We start from the raw sequence: 20,136 nt of genomic DNA, 5'->3' as shown, positions 1-20,136 counted from the left end.
AAGGTCTCATTCGTTAAAAAGAAAATTTGATATATATCTAATGTAATCTTCTCTTGCAAGATCTTAGCTAGCCAGTATGAAACTTTAGACCAGAATTGTCGAATTTTAGCGCAGAACCAAATACAGTGTAAAAGATCAGCGTTTGATTTCTTGCATTTACCATAATCACCTGCAGTGTTATGAGAACACTTAGCCAATATTTTCGGCGTAATATATGAGTTATTGATTATTTTGATATGGGATTCTTTCCAAGAATTATCAATTTTGGCCTCTTTTACCCGTCTAATACTAGATTTAATCTTTTCCAATATTATCTCTTGGAAATGAGGGCGCTAAGAGTCCACTAAAGACTCTAGAGCCAGTTGTCCTTGTTTTGACATTAGAATATTATAGATTAGTGAAATAGTGTGAATGCCATTTTGGTGTAAGACAATATAATCTTTAAGATCACCAAATTTAGCAAAGTCTTGCCTAATATTTTGGAGTCCATTGATAAAATGCCTAACTTGTAGATAGGCGAAAAAATTATGATTTGATAAGTTATATTCATGAGAGATAGTTTCGAACATTCTAACTCTACAATCATTATCAAGTAGTTGCGAAGCAAAAATCAAACCTTTCTCTTCCCATTTTCTGAAATCTTCAGAAGTCAAGCCTGTTGGAAACAAATTATTACCTCTAATAGGTAAATATGAAGATATATGATAATCTATATCTAGGGCAGTGCATAGTTTTTGCCATGCTAGAACCACATTACGGATTACCAACAATTTTTTAATATGTGGAGGTAATTGGACAGTTGGGCAATGAATGATGGCTTTGAGTGAAAGAGGAGTCACCAAGTGTTTTTCAATTAGCTGATTTGTACAATAGTTAGTATCTGTGACCCAGTCAACAGCAAAACGTGCAAGTATAGAGATATTATACCACTTTATATCAGGGAGGGCAAATCCTCCAAATTCTGGTAGCTGATGCAGTTTCACTCGAGATAAGTAATGCCTTTTCCTGCTCCAAACAAAAGATAGGCAATGTTTATTAAACAACCTTAAATCTTTGTTGGAGACAAAAAGAGGACGGCTTTGGAGAAAATATATTAGTTGTGGTAGCAGAACAGACTTAATTAACATAATTCTGGCCGAGAAAGAGATAGAGAACAGGGTCCATCTGCTCATCTTCTCAAAAGCCTTCAGAAAGAAAATGGAGAAATTATCATTATACCAGAACTTAGGATCCCTATGTAGATTGATTTCTAAATACTTTATATTATCTGTGGCCTGGAAAGGGTGCTCTTGATAGCTATCTTTCTGTTGATGGATCCACATAATTTCAGATTTGCCCAAATTCAATTTATATCCCGATAAAGAGCTGAATTGTTTAACAATATTCAGAACAAGAGGGATACTTACTTTAGTATTTTGTAAAAAAAGCAATAAATCATCCGCATATAGCGATAATACAATTCGCTGATTTCCCATTTCTATACCTTGAATAGTATCTCTTAATAGGATTCCCAGAGGCTCTATAGCCATATTGAATAAGAGGGGCAATAGAGGGCATCCCTGCCTCGTCCCTTTATGTATCCGGAATCTAGAAGTTGGAATACCATTAACTAAAATATAGGAGGTAGGGGAATTATATATAGACTTAACCAATGAGAGAAAATTCCCACTAAAGCCAAATTTTCCAAGTGTAGTATATAAATGGTCCCAAGTTACTGATTTAAAAGCTTTCTCGGCGTTGGCTGTTAATAGTGCATAGTCCTGTTTTTTACCATGTTTGTCGTATTGCCTATTGAACAAAAGATATTCTAATATGGTGATGACACGCCTAATATTTCTGATAGAGGATCTTCTTGGCATAAAGCCAGTTTGATCCTCATGTATTATTTGCCCAAGTTGTTTCTGATTCATTTTAGATTCTTTTTCTGCTTTTTCTTATTGTGTGCATGAAAAAAAACAAATCTTTCTAGTATTGTGGAAAAGGAGTTCGAATAAATAAATAAACATTGTTAGATAATGTCATGCTGGACTTCACTGCTTGGGTATTAGTTTCCCAGGAGTAATGGATTGAGGACTCTCACCATCTGTATGAAAGAAAACATAATTTATGCTTACCTGATAAATTCATTTCTTTCATGGTGGAAAGAGTCCACAAGACCCCACACATATATATATATATATATATATATACCGTATATATTTTTTTCTTCTTCTTCTGGTTGTAGCTCTCTTTTTTTTTTTTTTTTCGCACCTCCTTTTTTTTATGCCCTGCTCCCTTTTTTTTCTTGCTCGTATTACTTTATCCTACCTTTTTTGCTTTGCTATACGTCAGACTAGTTATTAGTGAGGTGGGAGGTGTTTTATAGAGCTAATGGGATTTGGGAGTCTTTGCCTCCTCCTAGTGGTCAGGAAGAGTAATTCTCAGGAGTAGTAGATAGTGGACTCTCACCATCATGAAAGAAATTAATTTATCAGTTAAGCATAAATTGTTTTTACTGCACATGTGGACATGAATGATATATAAATATGCTCCATGCAGCAGCATTATAAACACTCTCTGCTCAGAGGGTTGACAGTGGCTTCTGACATGTAAATTTAATTGTTGCCAACACAATGCAAGATGCCACCAGATCTCTGAGCAGACATACTGTTTAAAATGCTGGTTCATTTAGCATATTTATATATGCTTGATATGCACATGAACAAGAAAAGCTCTCACTGAAAACAGTAATAGCATTTATTAGAAGAATGTTTGCTAATAAAAGTGTTTTACAAAAAAAATTTCTATTCAAAACTGAAATGTCTGGATGAGCATTTCAGTTTTGGATTAAAGGCCCACTTAAGTCAAAATTAAAGTCTCATTATTTGGATAAAGCATGCAATTAAAAAAATAAACTTTCCAATATACTTTTATTATGAAAATATGCACATTATTTTTACAGGGAGTGCAGAATTATTAGGCAAGTTGTATTTTTGAGGATTAATTTTATTATTGAACAACAACCATGTTCTCAATGAACACAAAAAACTAATTAATATCAAAGCTGAATAGTTTTGGAAGTAGTTTTTAGTTTGTTATAGCTATTTTAGGGGGATATCTGTGTGTGCAGGTGACTATTACTGTGCATAATTATTAGGCAACTTAACAAAAAACAAATATATACCCATTTCAATTATTTATTTTTACCAGTGAAACCAATATAACATCTCAACATTCACAAATATACATTTCTAACATTCAAAAACAAAACAAAAACAAATCAGTGACCAATATAGCCACCTTTCTTTGCAAGGACACTCAAAAGCCTGCCATCCATGGATTCTGTCAGTGTTTTGATCTGTTCACCATCAACATTGCGTGCAGCAGCAACCACAGCCTCCCAGACACTGTTCAGAGAGGTGTACTGTTTTCCCTCCTTATAAATCTCACATTTGATGATGGACCACAGGTTCTCAATGGGGTTCAGATCAGGTGAACAAGGAGGCCATGTCATTAGATTTTCTTCTTTTATACCCTTTCTTGCCAGCCACGCTGTGGAGTACTTGGACGCGTGTGATGGAGCATTGTCCTGCATGAAAATCATGTTTTTCTTGAAGGATGCAGACTTCTTCCTGTACCACTGCTTGAAGAAGGTGTCTTCCAGAAACTGGCAGTAGGACTGGGAGTTGAGCTTGACTCTATCCTCAACCCGAAAAGGCCCCACAAGCTCATCTTTGATGATACCAGCCCAAACCAGTACTCCACCTCCACCTTGCTGGCGTCTGAGTCGGACTGGAGCTCTCTGCCCTTTACCAATCCAGCCACGGGCCCATCCATCTGGCCCATCAAGACTCACTCTCATTTCATCAGTCCATAAAACCTTAGAAAAATCAGTCTTGAGATATTTCTTGGCCCAGTCTTGACGTTTCAGCTTGTGTGTCTTGTTCAGTGGTGGCCGTCTTTCAGCCTTTCTTACCTTGGCCATGTCTCTGAGTATTGCACACCTTGTGCTTTTGGGCACTCCAGTGATGTTGCAGCTCTGAAATATGGCCAAACTGGTGGCAAGTGGCATCTTGGCAGCTGCACGCTTGACTTTTCTCAGTTCATGGGCAGTTATTTTGCGCCTTGGTTTTTCCACAGGCTTCTTGCGACCCTGTTGACTATTTTGAATGAAACGCTTGATTGTTCGATGATCACGCTTCAGAAGCTTTGCAATTTTAAGAGTGCTGCATCCCTCTGCAAGATATCTCACTATTTTTGACTTTACTGAGCCTGTCAAGTCCTTCTTTTGACCCATTTTGCCAAAGGAAAGGAAGTTGCCTAATAATTATGCACACCTGATATAGGGTGTTGATGTCATTAGACCACACCCCTTCTCATTACAGAGATACACATCACCTAATATGCTTAATTGGTAGTAGGCTTTCGAGCCTATACCGCTTGGAGTAAGACAACATGCATAAAGAGGATAATGTGGTCAAAATGCTCATTTGCCTAATAATTCTGCACACAGTGTATATGCACTTTTTCTGAGTCGCTATCTACTACTGAGCATGGGCAAAAGTGCCCAGTATATACAGTATCTCACAAGTGAGTACACCCCTCACATTTTTGTATATATTTTGTTATATCTTTTCATGTGACAACACTGAAGAAATGACACTTTGCTACAATGTAAAGTAGTGAGTGTACAGCCTGTATAACAGTGTAAATTTGCTGTACCCTCAAAATAACTCCACACACCATTAATGTCTAAACCGTTGGCAACAAAAGTGAGTACACCCCTAAGTGGAAATGTCCAAATTGGGCCCAAAGTGTCAATATTTTGTGTGGCCACCATTATTTTCCAGCACGGCCTTAACCCTCTTGGGCATGGAGTTTACCAGAGCTTCACAAGTTGCCACTGGAGTTCTCTTCCACTCCTCCATGATGACATCACCGAGCTAGTGGATGTTAGAGACCTTGCGCTCCCCCACCTTCCGTTTAAGGATGCCCCACAGATGCTCAATAGGGTTTAGGTCTGGAGACATGCTGGGCCAGTCCATCACCTTTACCATCAGCTTCTTTAGCAAGGCAGTGGTCGACTTGGAGGTGTGTTTGCGGTTGTTATGTTGGAATACTGCCCTGCGGCCCAGTCTCCGAAGGGAGGGGATCATGTTCTGCTTCAGTATGTCACAGTACATGTTGGCATTCATGGTTCCCTTAATGAACTGTAGCTCCCCAGTGCCGGCAGCACTCATGCAGGCCCAGACCATGACACTCCCACCACCATGCTTGACTTTAGGCAAGACACACTTGTCTTTGTACTCCTCACCTGGTTGCCGCCACACACACTTGACACCATCTGAACCAAATAAGTTTATCTTGGTGTCATCGGACCACAGGACATGGTTCCAGTAATCCATGTCCTTAGTCTGCTTGTCTTCAGCAAACTGTTTGCGGGCTTTCTTGTGCATTATCTTTAGAAGAGTCTTCCTTCTGGGACAACAGCCATGCAGACCAATTTGATGCAGTGTGCGGCGTATGGTCTGAGCACTGACAGACTGACCCCCCACCCCTTCAACCTCTGCAGCAATGCTGGCAGCACTCATACGTCTATTTCCCAAAGACAACCTCTGGATATGACGCTGAGCACGTGCACTCAACTTCTTTCGTTGACCATGGCGAGGCCTGTTCTGAGTGGAACTTGTCCTGTGAAATCTCTGTACCATGCGACAGCTCAGTTTCAGGGTCTTAGCAATCTTCTTACAGCCTAGGCCTTCTTTATGTATAGCAACAATTCTTTTTTTCAGATCCTCAGTTTTTTGCCATGAGGTGCCATGTTGAACTTCCAGTGACCAGTATGAGAGTGTGTTAGAGCGATAACACCAAGTTTAACACACCTGCTCCCCATTCACACCTGAGACCTTGTAACACTGAGTCACATGACACCGGGGAGGGAAAATGGCTAATTGGGCTCTGGTGAACTCCATGCCCAAGAGGGTTACGACAGTGCTGGAATTCCTGGAAAATAATGGTGGCCACACAAAATATTTACACTTTGGGCCCAATTTGAACATTTCCACTTAGGGGTGTGATCACTTTTGTTGCCAACAGTTTAGACATTAATGGCTGTGTGTTGAGTTATTTTGAGGTGACAGCAAATTTACACTGTTATACAGGCTGTACACTCACTACTTTACATTGTAGCAAAGTGTCATTTCTTCAATGTTGTCACATGAAAAGATATAACAAAATATTTACAAAAATGTGAGGGGTGTACTCATTTGTGAGATACTGTATGTATTTTATAATTGGCTGATGGCCAGCCTATTTGTTGGTTGAGAACCTGGGTTACTCTTGCTTACGGGTTTGCTAAATGTAGCCAACAATAAGCAATCACTATCCATGGTGCTGAACCTAAAATGGGCTAAGCTTTAACCCTTTAAGGACACAGCTTTCAGTTTGCTCAATTGTTTTATGTCCTTAAGAGGTTAAATTCCTGCTTTTAAAATAAAGATAGCAAGAGAACACAGAAAAATTGATGATAGGAGTAAATTAGTAAGTTGCTTAAAATTGCCTGCTCTGTCTGAATCATTAAAGAAAACATTTAGGTTTAGTATCCCTTTGATGTAAATACTTTTTAATTTGCATTTTTTTTTTATGGAAAAAATAATCCAACCCATGCTTAAATTTTTCTCATTAATATGGGTGCTAATTTTGAGTAAAATGTCCCTTTAAAAGACTTGCAGTTCCGTTGTGTTTTTGCTTTATCTCTTTGCCCTGCACACAGCTGTGTTATTACATCTGTACAGCAGCCTCCTTCTCCCATTCCTGTGCTCTCTCCTCAGGCCTCACTGCTCACATTGAAGTTGTCAGAATTGTGTTTGATCCCAAAGTAATAAATTACAAGACCCTTCTGCAGTTATTCTGGGAGAACCATGACCCCACGCAGGGTGAGTGATCACCTACATCTTGCTGCCCATCAGAGTGCATCAGGCCTTGTCAGCATTCATTCATTGTGTTTTTTTACAGGGATGAAGCAAGGTCAGGACATTGGTACTCAATACCGCTCTGTAATATTCACCTATGGGGACCAGCAAAGAGAAGCAGCTCTACTGTCAAGAGACACCTTCCAAAAGGTACATACAGTTCCTAAACATATTTGCTCTCTCTCATGTTATTAAATAGATGATACCAGTGAAATGAATATGCCTCATTGTTTTGCAAGCTCTCTCACTTCCTTTCAACAGTTTTTCTAGAGACATCTCACATATGTCACAGTCTCAGCACTATAAAAAGAGAAAACACTCCTATAGCTTTATGCATGGGGGCGTCCGCAGAAATGTTTCCTGGGGGGGGCAACAAAATAAATAAACTACCCAAAGAATAATAATAATAGTGGCAACACGTTAAACAGACAGAGTTGCTTGTTGTACTCATGAACTGCACACAATTTTAAACATGGTAGCTCATTAGTGTCAAAAGAGTGACTCAAGTGAGTGCTGATGCTTCAATATAAGCAGGGCTGCCACTAGAGATATACTAAACCCGAGGTCAGGGCCCCCTCCCTCAAAGAAATTGTATATACAATTATATATATATATATATATACACACACATACACGCTCTCTTTTTATAATCACAGTCTTTCTTTCTTTTGTTTTGTCTCATTTTCACACACATCCTACTACACCGTACACACCCCACACACCGTACACACACCGTACACCCCCCCACACACACACACCGTACACACCACACACACAATACCACACACACACACACACACAATACACACCATGACTATACACAATACCACACACACACACACACACACTATACCACACACAACCCACACACCGTACACACCCCACACACTGTACACACCACACACACACCCCACACACCGTACACACCACACACACAATACCACACACACACACACACACTATACCACACACACCCCACACACCGTACACACCCCACACACACCCCACACACTGTACACACCACACACACACCCCACACACCATACACACCACACACACACCCCACACACCGTACACACCACACACACAATACCACACACACACACACACACACACACACAATACACACCATACACACCATGACTATACACAATACCACACACACTATACACAATACCACACACACACACACACTATACACAATACCACAAACACTATACACAATACCACACACCACACAATACCACACACACGCACACCATCACCATACACACCACACACACACACACACACACACACCATGACCGTACACATATCATACACACATCATACACACCACACACACACACCATGACTGTACACACATCATACACACATCATACACACATCATACACACATCATACACACACACACACACCATGACTGTACACACATCATACACACACACACACACACATCACACACACACACCATGACCGTACACATATCATACACACCCCCTTCTTTTGCATATGAAAAGACCCTTTACACAAACTTTGGGGCTTGGTTAGGAGTCTGAAAATCAGAGCAATGTTCTTAAAAAATAAGCAAAATTATAAATTTAAAAAAAAAAAAACTTTTTGGGCTTTATAAATAGATCATATACAAAACATTTATGCAAAGAAAAAATGAGTGTGTAATGTCCCTTGAAGGGGGGATTAAACCACACAATTCAGATAGAGCATGTAAGTCACTTTTAAATTCACTTCTATTATCAAATGTATTTGTTCTAATGCCATCCTTTGTTGAAAAGCATATATAAATATCCAAAGCCGCAATGCACTACTGGAAACTAGCTGGCAATTGGTTGGTACACACATATAACTTTTTGTCATTGGCTCACCAGATGTGTCCAGGTAGCTCTCAGAAGTGCATTGCTCCTCTGTAGATTACTTTAGCTATGTGTTTAAATACATTTGCAGTTAGTTATATGCAAACAGCATTGCAAAAATAAAATGCTGTAACATAGAGTATTTTTATTTGCACTTTTGTCTTTTTGAAAAGCCAGATCAGAGGAGATAAAATAAATATACTGAAAAGGGGTATGTCTTTGGAATGCAAAACAACACAAATATATTTTTTTCAACTTTTATGTCATTTTAATTAGCCAGAAAAAGTTTATCTATCATTTAAAGTTTCAAACAAATGAATATTAACAACACAAAAATATTTATAAAGAAATAAAAGCATAATCAATCAGGAACATGTTAGATGCAAATATTACAGTTCTCTCACCACTAGGGGTCGCCATCCTGACAGCTCCAGACCTCCTTGTGCTTTACAGAAGAGAAATGAAATCCACACCAGCCTCCCACACTCATTTGGAGGGTCTGTTGTAGCTGTACCCCTGGGGCACAGGAAGGGGCCTGCAATAAAGTATCTGTCCTCAGCGCACCTTGATGCTCCAGTTTTCAACCAGGAGCGAGAAAACTGTCATCCAGCTGTGCAGGGTGGGTAAGCCTCTTAGAGGGAATAACCCCTTAACCACACCTCTCACCTGTCTGTAGGGCATATTGGGATATGTAGCCAGCAGAATAGATACTGGAGGATTCTTTCTACTCATCCCAACCCCTGCCTATAGATTAGCTTGTGTTTAATGTTACTAGTGTCACACATAACAAGTTAATCTATAGGCAGTGCTTGGGATGAGTAGGAAAAATCCTGGCCCCCTAAAAATGGCCCTGCTTCTGAGTGCAGTAAATGTATCGCTCACACGCAAGATAATTGTGTGTTTTTTAAATTAAAAACAAAAAAACGTTGTTAGAAAATAAATAACAAAATACTTGTGCATTTTTTTTTAAAAATGTGTGTATGTGTGTATGTATATATAGTATGTATATATATATATGTATATATGTATGTGTATATATATTATTCTTTATTTATAAAGTGCCAACAGATTCTGCAGCGCTGCCCATGGGTACAAGGATAAAAGTACAACGGAGAAACAATACAATAAAATACTAAATTTTACAGACAAATACAGGGGGAATTGTGGGCCCTATTCCCGTGGGAACTAACAATCTAGATGGGTAGGTGGATGGGAAACAGGAGGTGGGGACTGCAAAGGTGAAAATGATATTAGTGAGGAGATAGATGAGGGCAACTATTAGGTAAGTAAAGTTATTTTGTTAATAAGTCGGGTGATAAGCTTCCCTGAACAAAAAGGTCTTTAGGGAACGTTTAAAGGAGGGGAGGTTAGGGGAAAGTCTGACAGCTCGAGGAAGTGCGTTTCAAAGGGTTGGTGCTGCACGAGAGAAGTCCTGTAGTCTAGCATGAGAGGAGGTGATGGTAGAGGACGCAAGGAGCAGGTCATTGTTGGATCTAAGGGGCGGGCTGGAGTATATTTGTTGATGAGTGAGGACAGGTAGGGAGGGGCAGCATTGGTTAGGGCTTTGTAGGTCAGGGTGAGAATTTTGAATATATATACAGTGTATATGTGTGTGTGTGTATATATATATGTATATATGTGTGTGTGTGTGTGTGTGTGTGTGTATAATCTCAAAAACAAGTGTAACAACTGTTGTGTTTATTTGTACCCTTACTAAATTGTTGCACAGCTCACTCCAGGATCATTGCTTGCAGCCTGTGTTTCTGCTCCCGCTCATTTAGAATCTAGCTATAATGCTGGGACGGGCCCCACACTGTCTGAGCCTGCTCACATGAACAGGGGTGGGTGAAGGAACCCAGGCCTAAGACAGCAATAAAGGGAAAGGCAGGGTTGGATCAGCTCTTAGAAAACTATAGTCCACACAAAATATTATGCGTGTCACTCAAAGCACCTGCACTAAGTAGCGCAAAGATCTCTGAAAAATTGCAACACTCAAAATGTGAAAACCTTAGGCTTAGAGGGAAGTCTGCTGGTGGTTGAGGCACGGACGGGTCCCCTGCAAATACCGGACTCCTGACCCCAGTCACCTCTTACACCCCTGATGGCGGCTCTGGATATAAGATAGGGGTTGAGAAATATTATACGAAATCTAGGGCTGAGCATTTTATTTATGCGCACACACACACATATCTATCTATCTATCAAGATAAAAAGTATGGCACTCTTTCAAGCACACAGCTAGGCTAAAAGAAAATTTGAAGGTACATAATTTAGCTAAATGGTGATAGTCCCAGGGACACATCAAGGTCTCTTCCTCCCTGGGTCCTGAACCTACAACCACATAATACTTGATTCTAGATTCTTGCACCTGGGCCCTGTGGTTTCTAGTTACGCCTCTGATCTTACTATTGGCTTAGAACATATATATATATATATATATATATATATATATATATATATATATATATATATATATGCGATAAACTAGCAGCACCTAAAAGGTTTGACTATTTGTCTCTGCGTACCTTCTGGGAGTGAAGATATGACCTTAAGCCATTTAGAAAATAATATTTTAACTGCTACCTCCTGTATTAGCTTTGGGTCATATTGCTCCACATTAATTTGGTACAACATTTTCTTAGTAAATTCCCTCAAACTTTTTTTCGGCAATAAGAGGTGAGCGATCATGTTATCAGAGCCGGTTTTTTTTTCTTCAGTTGTTTTTAAATTTCATGAAGTGAGGTTCTTTCGCGCCGTTTCGTCTAGTGGCGCAATTCTCTTTTTAGTTGCGGTCATGAGACTGCGTTTTTTCTGGCTTCTGACAGACCGCAGTTTCTCTGCTGTGTTGAAGCTGCTGTATGTGAGCGGCTGGAGAGGATCCAAATTAATAGTGGGATCTTTCTGGTGTGCTAGGAGCGGTAAGCCCTCAGCAGTGCTGAGGTTTAAGGTGTCTAGGTTTTTCGGTTTATTTTGTTTTGTTATTATGGACACTAATGAGAATTCAAATTTGGCAATTGACCAAGGTTTGTTTTGCTTGGCGGCTCAGGTGGTTCCTCCTGTGCAATTATGCTCCTCTTGTTTAAATAAGACTTTATTATTTAAAGATAAGATTTCTCCTCCGGAGCCCTCTGTCTCTGAGGATAATGTTGTTCCAGCTTTGCCTCAGCTTTCCCCTCAAACATCCCAAATTTCACATGCAGTGCCCTGCGGTTCCTCTCAACAAGCTCCTGGGGGTGTTTCTTTTCCTGGGGATTTCGCTGCGCAGATAACTTCTGCTGTTTTAGCAGCCTTATCAGCTTTTCCAAAAGTTGCTGGTAAGCGCAAGAGGAAATCTAAACATATTGATATTAATAAGGGTTCTGACTTCGTTGCATTAGTCAGTTTGTCTCAGCTATCTGATGAGGATGATTCCTCAATGTCTGAGCGAGAATTGTCAGATTCTGATACTGTAGTGACCAATTCTGCAGATTCAGAGGAGATTAATTTCAAATTTAAGTTGGAACACCTCTGAGTTCTGTTAAAGGAGGTTCTTGCTACTTTGGAAGAATCCGACTCAGCTGAGAATCCAAAGAGGTCTAGTAAACTTAATAGGGTATATGATGTACCTTCGTCTGTGGAAGTGTTTCCAGTTCCAGAACGTATGGCAGATATCATAACTCAGGAATGGGATAAACCAGGGATTCCTTTTTCCCCGTCCCCTGTTTTTACAAAGATGTTTCCTGTTGCTGACTCTATTCGTGACTCTTGGCTTACAGTGCCCAAGGTAGAGGGAGCTATCTCTACTCTTGACAAGAGAACTACTATTCCTATTGAGGATAGTTGTTCTTTCAAGGATCCAATGGATAAAAAGCTTGTCTTTTTTTTAAGAAAATGTACATTCACCAGGGATTACAGTGGCAGCCTGATGCTAGAATTGCTACAGTTGCGGAGGCAGCATCTTGTTAGTGCGATGATTTATCTAATCATATCCTAGAAGAAACTACTATAGAGGAGATCCAAGATAGGATCAAGGCTCTAAAGCTAACCAATATCTTTATTTGTGATGCCAATATGCAGGTTCTTTGGCTGGGAGCTAAGATTTCTGGTTTCACTGTTTTAGCTCGCAGATCTCTGTGGTTGAAATCTTGGTCTGCAGATGTCACATTCAAGTCCAAGACTTTATCTTTGCCTTATAAGGGTAAAATCTTGTTTGGTCCGGGTTTGGCTGAAATAGTTTACGATATTACAGGTGGAAAGGGTTCTTTTCTAGCTCAGTATAAGAAGAATAGGCCTAAGGGTCGCCAGAATTCTAATTTTCATTCCTTTCCTAACTTTAAGGGACAGAAGTCTTCCTCCTCCTCCTCTTCCAAGTCAGAACACTCCAAGTCTTCTTAGAGGTCCAGTCAGCCTTGGAATAAGGGAAAGCAAGCCAAGAAGCCTTCCTCTGATTCTAAATCAGCATGAAGGGTCCGCCCCAATCCTGTTTTAGATCAAGTGGGGGCAGGCTCTTTTTATTTCGGCAGGCTTGGATACGAGATGTTCCAGATCCTTGGGCAATAGATATTGTATCTCACGGTTACAGAATAGGATTCAAATCTTGTCTTAGCAGGGGCAGATTCCACCTGTCAAGGTTATCTGTGGACCAGATAAAGAGAGAGGCCTTCTTAAACTTTGTAAAGGATCTATACTCCCTAGGAGTGATTGTTCCAGTTCCTCTAGAGGAACAGGGTCTCAATTCTGGACCTAAAGTGTCTCAATCAGTTTCTCAGTGTTCCGTCCTTCAAAATGGAGACCATCCATTCCATTCTTCCTTTGGTACAAAAGGGTCAGTTCATGTCGACCATACACCTGAAGGATGCGTATCTTCATGTCCCAATTTACAGGGATCACTACCAGTATCTGAGGTTTGCCTTTCTGGACAAACATTTCCAGTTTGTTGCTCTTCCTTTTGGCTTTGCTTCAGCTCCCAGAATTTTCACAAAGGACAGGTGGCCAGGTCCCAGGACATTGCTGCGGCACCTTTTCATCTAGCAAAATCTCATATAGAGATGTTGTTGTCTATTCTACGTTCCCACGGGTGGAAAGTGAATCTGGGAAAGAGTTTCCTTGTACCAAATACAAGGGTGTGTTTCCTAGGAACAATTTTAGATTCCTTGTCCATGAAGATTTTTTTGACGGACATCAGAAAATCAAAACTTCATGCTTCTTGCCTTTCTCTCCAGTCTATTCTTCCACCTGTGGCTCAATGCATGGAGGTGTTTGGTCTGATGGTTGCCTCGATGGACATCATTCATTTTGCTCAGTTCCATCTGAGACCTCTGCAACTGTGCATGCTCAGTCAAGGGTTTGGGGATCACTCGGATCTCTCGCAGAGGATAAATCTGGACTTTCTCAGGACCATCTGTCTTGGGACACATGCTTTCTGAGACCTTCCTGTGTGATTGTGACCACGGACGCCAGCCTGTTGGGCTGAGGAGCAGTTTGGGGTTCCTTAAAAGCACAAGGCTTGTGGACTCTGGAGGAGTCGTCTCTTCCAATAAATATCTTGGAGTTGAGAGCAATTTTCAATGCTTTGATAGTTTAGCCTCAACTAGCTTTGGTCCAGTTTATCAGATTCCAGTCGGACAACATCACTTCGGTGGCTTATAGCAACCACCATGGGGGAACTTGGAGTTCCTTGGCAATGGAGGATGGGGCTTGCATTCTCCAGTGGGTGGAGTCTCATGATTACCATCTCTCTGCCATCCACATTTCAGGGGTGAACAACCGGGAGGCGGATTTTCTGAGCAGGCAAACTTTTCATCCCGGAGAGTGGGCTCTCCACCCATAGGTTTTCACGATAACTCAGGTGGGGGATTCTGGAATTGGATCTGATGGCATCTCGTCAAAATGCCAAACTTCCATGGTACGGTTAAAGGTCAAGATATCCTCAAGCTGTTCTGGTAGATGCTCTGGTGGTTCCTTGGATTTTTGATCTAGCATACCTGTTTCCTCCGTTTGCTCTACTTCCATGAGTAGTTGCTCGGATTAAGCAGGAGAGAGCTTTGGTGATTCTAATAGCTCCTGCATGGCCTTGCAGGATCTGGTTAGCTTATCTGGTGATGTCATCTCTTCCTCCTTGGAGGTTACCTTTGAGTAAGGACCTTCTACTTCAGGGTCCATTCCTTCATCCAAATCTGGTTTCTCTGAAGCTGACTGCTTTGAGATTGAACGTCTAGTTTTGGCTAGACGTGGCTACACTGAGAAAGTTATAGATACTATGTTTCAGGCTCGTAAACCAGTTACTCGCAGAATTTGCCATAGGGTATGGTGTAAATACTTTCCTTGGTGTGATTCAAAGGGTTTTTCTTGAACAAAGTGAAGGTTCTTTGAATTTTGGCTTATCTTCAGGAGGGCCTAGGGAAAAGTTTGTCAGCCAGTACTCTGAAGGGTCAGATTTCTGCTCTATCTATTCTTTTGCATAAACGTCTGGCAGTTCTGCCAGATGTTCAGTCTTTTGTTCAGGCCTTAGTCAGAATCAGGCCTGTGTTTAAACCTGTTGCTCCTCCTTGGAGTCTTAACCTAGTTCTTAAGGTTTTACAGCAGGCTCCGTTTGAGCCAATGCATTCTGTGGACATTAAATTACTTTCTTGGACGGTTTTGTTTCTTATTGCTATTTCTTCTGTTCGCAGAGTTTCTGAACTTTCAGCTCTGCAGTGTGACTCTCCTTACCTTATTTTTCATGCTGATAAGGTGGTCCTTCGAACTAAGCTTGGGTTTCTCCCTAAGGTAGTGTCAGATCATAATATTAATCAGGAAATTGTTGTTCCCTCTTTTTGTCCTAATCCTTCCTCCCAGGTGGGGGATTCCGGAACTGGATCTGATGGCGTCTCGTCAAAACGCCAAACTTCCAAGGTACGGTTCAAGGTCAAGAGATCCCCAAGCCCTTCTGGTAGATGTTCTGGCGTTTCCTTGGATTTAAAATCTAGCATACTTGTTTGCTCTACTTACACGAGTAGTTGCTCAGATCAAGCAGGAGAGAGCTTCTGTGATTCTAATAGATCCCTGCATGGCCTTGCAGGATCTGGTTTGTGGATCTGGTGATGATGTCATCTCTTCCTCCTTGGAGGTTACCTTTGAGGAAGGACCTTCTACTTAAGGGTCAATTCCTTCATCCAAATCTGGTTTCTCTCAAGCTGACTGCTTGGAGATTGAACGTCTTGTTTTGGCTAGACGTGGCTACACTGAGAAAGTTATAGATACTATGCTTCAGGCTCGTAAACTAGTTACTCGCAGAATTTGACATAGGGTATGGTGTAAATACTTTCCTTGGTGTGATTCAAAGGGTTTTTCTTGGGACAAAGTGAAGGTTCTTTGAGTTTTGGCTTTTCTTCAGGAGGGCCTGGAGAAAAGTTTGTCAGCCAGTACTCTGAAGGGTCTGATTTCTGCTCTATCTATTCTTTTGAATAAATGTCTGGCGGTTCTGCCAGATGTTCAGTCTTTTGTTCAGGCCTTAGTCACAATCAGGCCTGTGTTTAAACCTGTTGCTCCTCCTTGGAGTCTTAACCTAGTTCTTAAGGTTTTACAGCAGGCTCCGTTTGAGCCAATGCATTCTGTAAACATTAAATTACTTTCTTGGAAGGTTTTGTTTCTTATTGCTATTACTTCTGCTCGCAGAGTTTCCAAACTTTCGGCTCTGCAGTGTGACTCTCCTTACCTTATTTTTCATGCTGATAAGGTGGTCCTTCGTACTAAGCTTGGGTTTCTCCCTAAGGTAGTGTTGGATCATAATATTAATCAGGAAATTGTTGTTCCCTCTTTTTGTCCTAATCCTTCCTCCCAAAAGGGAACGTCTTTTGCATAACTTGGATGTTGTGCGTGCTTCAAAATATTACCTTCAGGCAACTAAAGATTTTCTGCAGTCTTCTGCCCGGTTTGTTGTTTTCTCTGGTAGATGTAGGGATCAGAAGGCAACTTCTACCACTCTTTCTCTCTGGTTGAGAAGTGTTATTCATTTAGTTTATGAGACAGTTGGACATCCGCCTCCTGAGAGAATTACGGCTCATTTTACTAGAGCTGTGGAGCAATTTTCCAAGGCGGCCACATGGTCCTCTATTCATACTTTTTCCAAATTTGATTCTTTTGCCTCGGCTGAGGCTTCTTTTGGGAGAAAAGTTCTTCAAGCGGTGGTGCCTTCGGTTTAGGTCCGCCTGTTTTGTTCTCCCTCCCTTTCATTCTGTGTCCTCTAGCTTGGGTATTGGTTCCCATTAGTTATTGGAATAAATCATGGACTCTTTATGCCATAGGAAAGAAAACAAAATGTATGCTTACCTGATAAATTTATTTATTTCCGGGCATAGAGAGTCAACGACCCACCCTTGTTTAAATTCAGACGACAGTTTGTTTTAAACAAACCTTAGGCAGCTCTATATCCTTGTTACTTCTTTTCCCGTTCCCATTGGCCGAATGACTGGGGGTTATGGGTAAGGGAAGTGATACTCAGCAGTTTTGCTGTGGTGTACTTTGCCACCTCCTGCTGGCCAGGAGTGAATATCCCATTAGTAATTGGAATGAATCGTGGACTCTCTATGCCTGGAAAGAAAGAAATTTATCAGGTAAGCATAAATTTTGTTTTCCAAGAACTCAGTATCATATTCCTTCCTATCAAAATAGCTGTATTTACCAAGTTGTTATTTGGGTTATCCCTGTTTTTGATCTGTAGGAACAAAATGTGAGTTATATTTATCGTTATTTTACTAGGTAAATATTTGTTCAACCAAAAATTCACCTTTTGCCAAAAATTATTAACTTTAGGTCATGTCCAGAAGCAATGGATTAAATCTGGTTTGGGTAAAGAGCATCTTGTACAGGCGGCATCCTTCCGTGGAGACCATTTGTCTATGGTATCCGGTGCCAGTTAAGCTTTGTTTATTACTTTCATATGGGATTCCCTCTGGGTTTGTATATTAGTACATAAATAAACTAGTTTCAGACTCGTACCAATCTCCTCCACTGAAATCTCTATAAAGTCTTTTTGCCATTCGGATTGTATAATCTCTAAATTTCTGAGCCCTGACTTATACATCAGAAGGTTATACCAAATGGCAATGGATGTTTGGCCCGCCTTGTAAAGATTGACTCCTTGATCGATCTCCCCCAAAGACCAGTCTCCCCCAAATTTCTCCACCTTTACCATGAATGCCCAATTATGGTATTTCAGATTTGGAAAGCCTAGACCCCAAAATACTTTTTTTTTTTCCATCAATTTCCAAAAAGCAATACACATTTTTTTTTTTTTTTATTCCACAGAAATTGGGAACACGATTGGAATTTTTTTATATCTTTATCTCTGATGAATAACAGTAGGTTTTGACATAGGAAGAGAATCTTTGGCAAGATGATCATTAAGGTCCATTTTTTCATTAGGATTTTAAATACCTAAGCGCTGCGGAATCTGTTGGCGCTCTACAAATACCTGATAATAATAATAGCATGGAGATTTAATAGTTAGTTCTTAGACAAAGGGTTTTTTTCTGAGTCTGTAGTTGGCTTTGATTCAAGCTTGTAAACCTGTGACTAGGAAGATCAAGCATAAGATTTGGAAGGCTTTTGTATGTTTTGCAGGCTTCTCCATTTGAGCCCATGCCTGAATATCAAGTGTTTATCTTGGAAAGTTTTGTTTCTTTTGGCTATCTCTTCTGCTAGGAGAGTTTCTGAATTGTCTGCCCTTTCTTCTGATCCTCCTTCACTTATTGCTCATCAGGATAAGGCAGTTTTGAGAACTAAGTTTGATTTCTTACCTAAGTTGGTGTCTTCGGACATTATGAGTAGGGACATTGTTGCTTTGTTTTTGTCCTAATCCCTAGAATTCTAATGTTGTTAGAGCTTTAAAGTACTATTTGCAGGCTACTATGGATTACTTGAAGGTGAGTCAGTCACCTCCTAAATGGATTACTAGTTGCCACATCTTGGGCATTTAAGAATGAGGCCTCTGTAGATCAAATTTGCAAGGCAGCAAAAAAAAATTCTACCATTTTGATGTTTTTGCTTCTTTTCAAGCAGCCTTTGGTAGGAAAGTCCTTCAGGTTGTTGTTTCTGGTTGATGTAGTTTTGTTAAATTATTTTTGCTTACTTTTCATGTTCTGCATGAGAAAAACAAAAACATTCTATGTAAAGGAGCAGAACCAATGGCACCACCTTAGGAATAATAATCGGCTATGATAAATATTATTTTAATCTTATAGTCCGATTGAATATATATTATTAGTATTGCTGATAGGTGCTGTGTATTAAATGAAGTATTGACAAAAAACACAATTGGTGGTAGGAGCCCACCAATTGAAAAAGAATACACCAATAGCACTCTTAATTCCTATTCATTGTGAATAAATAGTATTAGTGTACTGTTTGGTGTGACTTTATTTCACAGACATAAGTTAAAACATAACTTTTATTAGTTAAATTAAAAAATGGGTGAAAATATAGAAGCATTAATACAAGACCAAGTCACTTGTGATTTACTAAGTATTAACCGCTATTGGAGGAATATAAAGTTGGCTGCCTTTTTGCTTAATTAATAGCCTTAATACCTTGGTATAATGTCAAACTACGCACTGTGGTACAATAAATCAATCTGCAATGCGTTTGTGCTAGTGCTATTGTATTGATACAGTATCATGATAGCAGTGTTTATCTGTTCTATCCAAAGAAAATAGATATTATAAGGTGGTCTAATATAAGTTGGCAAAAGTTTGGCTCAACATGGTACTATTATCCATAGTCGCAAACTTGTAAGTTAAATATAAGTGGTTGCTTTGAAAAAGTGTTTGACTTTCCAGTTGTATCAAAATGCTTATTAATAAAGTAACATGTAGATTTGCAACATATGTGTCAAGCAACCGTAAAAATGTATACGTTGGGACTAATTGTTGCTAATATTGGAAACTGCAGCTGATGTACACAGACACCTAAGATGTAACGCCAGAAGCTAGATTACTTCAATAATGCAATCTTAGCTGTAGTTGTGAGCTAAATGATATTACTATATCACACGGTCAAGGTTAGGCAGTATATGCAATTTGCCAAGCTAACGTATTGAGCAACAATTATTGTTCGCTTAAACTGCTGCCTTGTAATATATTAATAGTTATTCCACACAGACAGTCTATATCATTAAGAATATGCTAGATAATATTCATATAATGCCAAGCAAGTCTGCGCATTGGCCAACACTAGTCAGAAACTATAATGGATTTACCAATAAAACATGTTAGACAAGGTCTGGATTAGTTGAAAACAAAACCGACAGCCCCACAACTCTCCCTCCCGCCCTTGACATGTTTCGCCAGACAGTGTCT

At 40.0% G+C, this 20,136-nt stretch overlaps 1 protein-coding gene across 1 annotated transcript in view; it reads left to right on the top strand.

The window, feature by feature from the left end:
• LOC128653632 (peptide methionine sulfoxide reductase MsrA) overlaps positions 1-20,136 on the top strand; it is a 53,761-nt gene that overhangs the window by 8,593 nt on the left and 25,032 nt on the right. Inside the window, exons 4-5 of the mRNA XM_053707036.1 lie at positions 6,810-6,914; positions 6,994-7,100. Coding sequence (XP_053563011.1) covers positions 6,810-6,914; positions 6,994-7,100 — 212 coding nt within the window. The remainder of the gene's footprint in view (positions 1-6,809; positions 6,915-6,993; positions 7,101-20,136) is intronic.

This window comes from Bombina bombina, chromosome 3, assembly GCF_027579735.1.
Source record: "Bombina bombina isolate aBomBom1 chromosome 3, aBomBom1.pri, whole genome shotgun sequence".
Lineage (NCBI taxonomy): Eukaryota > Metazoa > Chordata > Amphibia > Anura > Bombinatoridae > Bombina > Bombina bombina.
The sequence above is the reverse complement of the archived record's forward strand: the minus strand, read 5'-3'. Positions and strand labels throughout refer to the sequence as shown.